Source organism: Crocodylus porosus, unplaced genomic scaffold (genome assembly GCF_001723895.1).
Source record: "Crocodylus porosus isolate Cpor-Errol unplaced genomic scaffold, CroPor_comp1, whole genome shotgun sequence".
NCBI lineage: Eukaryota > Metazoa > Chordata > Crocodylia > Crocodylidae > Crocodylus > Crocodylus porosus.
The window spans coordinates 8646801-8655200 of NW_017728886.1; the positions used below are offsets into that span (position 1 = coordinate 8646801).

General features: G+C 44.3%; 1 protein-coding gene across 1 annotated transcript in view; it reads left to right on the plus strand.

Moving 5' to 3' along the window:
* The window catches only part of OXSR1 (oxidative stress responsive 1), a gene marked incomplete at its 5' end in the record, with an annotated part of 109239 nt that overhangs the window by 86734 nt on the left and 14105 nt on the right, over positions 1-8400 (plus strand). Inside the window, 3 exons of the mRNA XM_019530093.1 lie at positions 2100-2165; positions 2433-2555; positions 8224-8259. Coding sequence (XP_019385638.1) covers positions 2100-2165; positions 2433-2555; positions 8224-8259 — 225 coding nt within the window. The remainder of the gene's footprint in view (positions 1-2099; positions 2166-2432; positions 2556-8223; positions 8260-8400) is intronic.

The following is an 8400-nucleotide window of genomic DNA, read 5'->3' on the forward strand; positions in this document are numbered from 1 at the left end:
CAATATCATTTAATTATGAAAAGGCCTAATGAAGCTGTTCATTGGTTGGGTTCTGCATTTCTTAAATCTTCCACATCTGACTAAGACTGATTGTTCTGTTTATTGCTTGTAAAACCTTCACCCACATTTTTATTGAATTGCTCTGAAGGAATGTATGTCATAGAAAATTAGTGTTTCCACACATAAGGGCAATGTTCACACCAGAACCTCAAGTGAAACGTGTATGTTGATTTGATTTTTTTTTTTAAATGTATGTGAGATATTTAAGCATCATTGGATGTGAAGCTTGACAGGGTGTGTTTTTTGGTGGTGGTTGGGGTGAATCAGAATCACTATAATCATGTGTTTTGTATACTGAGGGTGAAGTAGATGCGGTTTTTAGAGAGAGGTATTTTAGTTCAGATTTTAGTTCAGAGGTAATCTAGTTCAGATTTTGTCCAAATTGCAAGCAGTATGCAGCACATTATAAATGGCTTGTGCTGTTTCCAGTGCTACTCTATAACTTTTTTTTTTCCTGTTGGAATTTCTGGGTCAGAATTGGACTGAACTGTTCTGCCCCTAGATGCTGATATCTGCTGGCTAGAAGAGACCCCTTTGGGACAACAAAGGAAAATGGGTGGGGGGAGGAGGGCGGAAGCTAAACTTACTTTGGTGTTGGCTGAGGAAATAGAAAGCCTTTGAAAACTGATGGTATGGACTATGCCAAATACAATTCTGCAGACCTCTGACTTGTTTCCTGCAACTTTTTTAACTTTTATTTTCTGGGGACAAGTTGTATTGCAGGAATTCAGTAGAATTTTAGGGAACACAAACCTGGCGTTTTCCACTTCTTAATCCCATGTCACTTTACAGGAGGGACTGTCAGTCACTGATGAAAAGGTACTTGGGATTAACAGGGGGTGTTGATTGTAGCTGTGTTGGTCTAAGGACACAGGCAGACAAGGTTCTTTGGGTAAATGAACATCTTTTATTAGACCAACTGAATAGCTGGAAAAATTGTTCTTTGCAAGCTTTTTGGGCACAAACACCCTTCAGACGTGGGGAGAGTCTCCTGTTGTTTTGTGTTCTCCTGGATGGAATACAAGCCAATATGCAAAATGTAGGTTTGTGAAAATGCAAATGCGTGGCAGTGAGGATCAGAGGGATGGGAGACAATAGGTGTGAGGCAGGCAGGTGGTGGTGGTGCAGGGAAGGGGATATTGACCTGCTGATAGAACATAACTGGCAGACAGGTTACCTGGGGTTATTGGGTGGCAGGTAGGTTGTAATGTGCCATAAATCCAGTGTCTAGATTTAGTCCATGATTATTTATTTATTTATTTATTTATTTATTTATTTTTTGCACCCAGTAGATTTATGAAGTGAAGTTCGTAGGCTTGTCTATAAAAGGTGTTTTGTAAATTCCCTTTGAGGATTAGAACAGAGGTTGGAAAGAGAGTGGTTGCCTTGTGAGAAGTGTGCACCCGCAGGTAATTGGGTATTTTTGTCTCTGATAGATTTCCGGTGTGTGTTCATTCCGGTACGCAGTTGTTTGGTTTGTCTTCTGTATTTTCTATCGTGGCATTTAGTGCAGTGGATGAGAGATTACATTTCTGGAGGTGCAGCTGTAAGATCCAGGAATGGTGATGGTCCTGTTGCGGGGTGTAGTTACGGTGGGGGAGGTGAAGAAGTGTTGGCTGGCAGGTTTTACATTTCTTGTCGTGGCATGGTCTGGGTCCATTCGGTGTGTTTTGGGCCATAGGAAGTTTGCTTCTCACTTCTTTGAGAGTGGAGAGGTTAGTGCTTATTTTAAAGGCTAGCGTGGGTGGTTCTGGGAAGATTTCTTTAAGAAATGGGTCTTCTAGTATGGGTTGTAATTGTTTGGGATTAACATGCAATTTAGGGAAATTAATGTGCTAGAAAAGGATCAGTAACTTTTTTAATTTTTTTTTTATTTACCCCTTGGAAACTTTAAGACAAAGGTATGTTAGCTTCCAGACAGTGCAAGATGCTTCCTGGTTCTAGCAAAATGTTTTTACTGCCACAGTTATGCCTATTGAGCCATAAATGACCTATACCAGTAAAAAAGTGAACTTGATACTGAAATTTTTCTCTTTCAGAATAAAGAATTTCTACAAGAAAAGATGCTGCAAAGAGCACCAACAATTACTGAACGATCCAAAAAGGTACCAAGATGGAGCCATTGGGAATTCACTGCCTCTGTTGAGCAGTGATGTTTCAGTTCATACGCTTCATTAGGTTAATCTTTGCACCAGTTACTAGTTAGCATGGTAATTAGTCTAGTCTAATGCTTACCCATCCTTTGTCAAGTCCTCAAACAGCTTATCCAAGCTATGCACCACCTTGGACATTCTGACCGCTTTTTCCAAGCAACATTTAATGCTTCAAACTATCTGCTTCGTCTGGTAGCTCTTTGTCTTTTGTTCAAGCAGGTCCGGCGAGTCCCTGGTTCCAGCGGGCGACTTCATAAAACTGAGGATGGCGGCTGGGAGTGGAGCGATGATGAACTAGATGAAGAAAGCGAGGAAGGCAGAGCAGCAATTTCACAGCTCAGGGTGAGCACACAGGTCTTGTGATACTTGTATTTGCAATGTGGGAGCACTTGAGGCCATAGCTGTTTCGTTAAGTGCTCTTTGTTTTCAGTAAGAGAGAAGCCTTGCCTTGAACAGTTTACATCTGAATAGACAAGGTAACCTTGTCTGAGAGAAGTTTTAAAAGCTGTATTGAGGCACAGAGCTTGCAACACACCAAGGTAATGCAAGGAGTGTGTGGCAAAGCTGGAAACTAAATCCAGATCTCCTAGATCCCAGTTCAGTGCTTTAACGCCATAGAGCAGGGATAGGCAAAGTCTGTCTGGTAGTGGGCTCCGCTTCCCAGAAGCCCCTGCTCATGCCACTGGGAGCGGTTTCCATGGAAACCCCAGCACCAGCCACCTTGTGATAATGCTGAGCTGGGGTTTCTGTGGAGACTGGCCCCAGCAGCGCTGGCAGGGCACATGGCAAGGTGGGGAGCTGTTCTGGGGCCGGGCTGGGATCTTGTGACAGTGACAGCATGGACCGGAGGTGGGGCAGAGTTGCAATCTGCAGCCTGCCTGCTCCGGGCAGGGGTGTGCAGACAGAAGGTCGTGACTCTGCCCTGGCTTCTTGCAGTGATGACAGTGTGGTTCAGAGCCATGATCCTCTGCCTGCACACCCCTGCCCAGAGCATGCAAATATATATATATATTTTAATTTTTAACTTTTTAAAAATGTATTTATTTATTTATTTTTTGCAGCTGCATCCCATTGCTAACTGATGTTTAGTTCATGATCTCCCACAGGGGTAGAAAACCTCCCGCACACATGCCAGGGTGGCATGTGAAAGCATTTGGTTGGCACCTGAGCCTCGGGGCAGGGGAACAGTGTTGTGCTGTCACAACAAGGATCAAGCCCTTTATGGCTCCTCTGCCATCCACCCTGGCACACCAGCATCTTATACCTTTATTTATGGGTGGTTTTGGCACTATGCCAAAAAATATTGCCCACCTCTGATCTATCAAAACCCCAAGACCCTTCTTGGCAATTTTGCCGCCATCCAGTTATCTTCCCTTACGTATGTTTGCTTTTAATTATTCTTCCTTAGGTGTGGCATCTTGCATTTGTCTGCATTGAACCTCATCCTGTTGCTTCTAGCCCAGCTTTCCAACCAGTCAAGATCCCTGTGAATTCTGCTCCTCTCCTCCAGTGTGTTCAGTCCCCCCGGTTGTTATCTACAAATTGGTTCCAGAAACTCTCAATCCTGGCATTAAAATAATTAACATGTTAAATAGCACCAGACACAGGACAGACCCCTGTGGACCCCATTTGAAACTTGCTTTTCTGACATAGATTCATTTATAGTCACCCTTTGCTTGAGGTTGAGATGACAAGATGAGTAATGATTGTAAGTTCACAGTTCTTCAACTTGCTTTTGAGTAGGTCATGTAAGATTTTATCAAAACCCTCACTAAAGTACAAGTACACAACTTGTATTTCCACAAGAGGAGGCTGAGAGGGGACCAGTGGGAATTGGGGGAGGCTCTGTTCCCCCGGGCGCCACCTGGGGTCACTAGGAAGAATGGTCATAAATTGTTAGCAAGAAGGTTCAGGCTGGACATCAGGAGACACTACTTCGTGGTTAGGGCTGCCAGGCTTTGGAACGGGCTCCCAGGGGAGGTGGTGGTCTCCTACCTTGGGGGTCTTCAGGAGGATGCTGGACAGATATTTGGCTGGGGTGATATGACCCTGGCACCTGTTTATGCCCGGGGCAGGGGGTCGGACCTGATGATCTGTTTAGGTCCCTCCCGACCCAAAGCACTGTGACACTATGATATAACTTGTTCTTAATTCCATGCTGCCTGCTCATGATCAGCCTTCCCTCCTCTAGGTGCTTGCAAATTGATGACTGTAATTTGTTCCAGTAAGTTCCCAAGTATTTGACCATAATTCCCTGGATCTGCCTGTTTGCCCCATTCCCCTTTAAAAAGAAAAAGGGGGAGGGCACTATGTTGACCTTTTTTTCAGTCCTCTGGAACATCACCCGTCTTCCACAGCTTTGTAAATATTGTCTGGGGCTCTGAGATCCCTTCTGCCAGTTCTGTTACAACCCTGGGATGAAATAGAGTTGGGTATTTAAAATTCAGTAAAAGAGACCAGTAAAAACCCCAAAAAACAAAGAAGGCCCAATGGGTCCGAATAATACACAGAAAAAGCACAAATTTTCCATTAAGAAATGTCAAAAATCTTATTTCTGTTAAGAAAGCTACTAGCTTTTTCATAAAAATTGTTATAATCTTTGCCCAGTCAAAAAATATGTGGTCAGTTGATTAGATTGCCAACTGTGGGATGAAGTGCCTCAGGCTCTGCTGGCTTAAGTTTGTTCAAATGCATCAAAAGTTTTCTAATGCTCCATTTCATTATCATGACCCTTGGCCTTTCCCTTTCCTTGTTTATATAATTTTTTGTTAGTCATCTCTTTGTGGCTGTTTTTGTGAAGGCTGAGGCAGCATAGTTGTTTAGTAGCTTTGCCTTTTGCATCCTCTGTTAATAGCTCACCCTCTTAACAGCAATGGACCCATACTTCCCTTAGTTTTTCTTTTCTGACCAGCGTATTTATAGAACCCTTTCCTGTTGTCCTTAACTCCCCTTGCTGGATGTAGTTCACTTTTTGTATCTTTGCCTCCCTGATTCTGTTCCTGGAAATTCATCTCTTTCTTGGTATGATTTCTTAGTGATTGTTGCCCTTCCTCCCATTGCCTGCATGTTTTTCCTTTTGATTTTTGAGGCACCAAGAAGCAACCTGTATGGCCACACTGGTCTCCGGCCATTCTTGTGCTTCCACTGTGTTGGAATAGCTTCTTGCTGAGCTTCCAATACTGTGCTGTTTAGAAACTGCCAGGCCTTGTGGGCCCCATTTATCCTTCAGCTTGTCCTCTCATGATATCTGGGCTATTATTTCTGAGCTGGTTGGAATCCGCCCTCTTGAAATCCAGTGTTAACTCTGCTAACCTCCTGCTTTATCCATCTTTGAATCATGAGTTCTAGTATGTCTACTCCCAAGTTTCCCATCACCATTTCATCCTTAACCAATTCTTTCCTATTGGTATGTTTATCACATAACCAGGGATGTAGAATATATGGCCCCTGGGCTGGATCCAACCTGTGGAGCCATATTATCCAGGCTGTGGGTCTTTGGACTGATTCCACATATGACATGGGACAGTCCCTAGCCCCACATGTGCAGGATGCCTCATGCAACATTGGATGGGGTCAGTTGGGGCACATGCTGCATGCAGCACCTGTGCCAGACCAGCTCTGCACACTACCTCCTAGGCATGGTCAAATCAGGCAGTGTCAGAACCTGCAAACAGGGCTAATGTGACAGGATGCCACGTGTAGTGTGCTTTGTGCTTGGTCCCCTGTACCCAGTGCAGCATGTGTGGCCAGCCCAGCCCCTTGTGCATCAGTCCCAGGGTTCGCTCTACCCCTGGTGCCTGGCTGCACCCCATGCTACACACAGCACAGGGAGTCTGGTGCACAGGTTGCCTTTGGCATTCCACCGTACTGGACTTGGGTGCTGGTTCTGGCATGCATGGGTGACTTGGAGCCTGATCTGGAGCCAGTTCCCAGGCCACTGCGCTATGGGGTGGCATGTGCTGCATGTGGAGCACGAGCTGGGCCCAGCACTGTGAGCGCTGCCGCGCATAACACAGGAGGGTCAGTCCCAATCCAGCAACCCTCATCTGATCCATAGGCCTGGATGAGTTTGACATCCTGACACAGACATTTGCTTGAGTTTTTTCTTGAGGGCAATCATGATGTGAACAGCACCAAAAAAAAAAAAGTTGTTTTATTTTCCAGTAGCAGAGTAAAAAAAAAAAAAGGAATGTATCTACTGCTTCCACTGTGGCTGAGAACACTGAGGTGCTTTTTCCTAGGAACATTTGTCCTCTTAGTTTGGTGGTGGTGCCAGTTGCTCAGACCTTTCACAGCTTAGCGGTTGCCTTAGGGTAGTTTAAATCTTCTAAAATCTTGATGAACATGTTAATGCGGCATTGTTTCTGTGCGATTAATGAATGAGTATTGCCTCAGTGTTATTGATGGGCAAGGCTAAGCTCCTCTTCTGCTCGGACACCTTTTAGCCAGAGGCATAACTGGGAATTTTGGTGCCTAGGTGGGCAAAGGGGGCTTTGCATAGTGGGGAGAGTCTTGCCACAGACTCAGAAGACTCTGAAGGCTTCTGCTGCCACTGCTGCTACCTGGCCTCTCCACACACCAGCAATGCAATTTCCACTAAATAGGTGGCTGGGGCTGGTGCCCTGCTTGCCTACCCTTAGTTACACTGCTGCCTTTATCTCAGGGGTGGGCAAAATATGGCCTGGGGCTCGGATCTGGCCTGCCAGGCCATTCTATCCGGCCCAAGGGGCCCCTAAAAAATGTATAAAATGAATATTTATTTATTTCTGGCTGCCTGTCAAAGACAACAGGAGCCAGGGGCAGTAGGACCTAGGAAAAGCCATCAGCAGGACCGAGCAGCAAGGACCACCCCGCCCCACCCCACCCCACTCCACTCCTCCCAACCAGAAGCCCCTTGCCTAGCAGAGGCTTCTAGTCTGGGATTGTGGGGCTGTTCTTGCTTCCCTGTGCCAGAGAGGGAAATGCGGTCTTCAACAGACTTCCTGCCTTTTGGGCGGGGGGCTGGACTTGATGATCTTCTGAGGTCCCTTCCAGCCCTGATGTCTATGAAGTCTATAATGTCTGCCCAAAAGAATTGCCCACCACTGCTTTATCTGTATGTTCTAGTATGGTCCATGATCTTGAGCTACCAGATTTGTATATTAATTACAGAGTTTCTCCTTGCCATCATGGAAAGCTTAATGCAGAGCCTCCAGGCTAGGGAGAGGGTGTAAGGCTCTGGGTGTGTGTGTGTGTGTGTGTTTGTGTGCACGCACACACATGTAGAAGTGCAGAACTCCTTGTTTCAGAGATGATATCTTTTATTAGACCATATTGCAAAAAATTATCTCTTTCCGCAAACTTTCAGAAAAAGACCTTTTTTTTTTTTTTGCGATTTCTTAGTTGGTCTTATAAAATATATGTTCTCTGAAGCAAGAGTTCTAGAGTTTTTTGCATTTCTTTTTGTTTGCTGCCAAATACAACCCTGTGGACATGTACACATTTTTATCCTTTTGTGCTTGTACGTGGCAGTGTTTAAGCAGGCAGGTTTTACACAAACTAATTCCTGGGAGGGAAGGTTTTATATATCAGGAAGAGAATGGGATTTGTTTTCTAGTGAAGTTCCAAATTGATTTGCCTTGCTTATCTTTTTAGGAGCTGGAGTTGCCTGAAGCAAACTTTAATCCTAGTGCACTTAATTCAGTCCGGATCTGAACACAGTAGTCTTTGTTAATAGTAGATTTATATGCCAGTAAAGAACTGTCATGGTTTCTATTTATGTTACCATGTAGAAATCTGCTCTTTAAGTAACAAGTGATGACTGTTTCTGTGGAGTCTAACGCAACTAGGATGCTGACAAATGATGTGTGTTTATTGGTGTTTTGCATTTTACTATGTAGATGAAAGTAAAAACACAGACACATTGATGTGCATTTAGTGGAGTCCACATGGATGCATGATAGCTTGTGGCTAGCCAATAAGGCTTTTGTCAAACGATTGATGATAATACCAGATTTTTTTTCTTTTATAGTCCCCCAGAGTGAAAGAATCATTACAGAATTCTGAGGTAAGTTGTTCTAATTGCAAGATGTTTTTCTTTGTATCAGACTTCCTAGTCTTTGGTAGTATTACAAGGAATGTATTTTTTTTTTTTTTTTTAAATTGACTTCTAAAGCAATGTCACCAAGCCTTGGAAACTTCCCAAGAT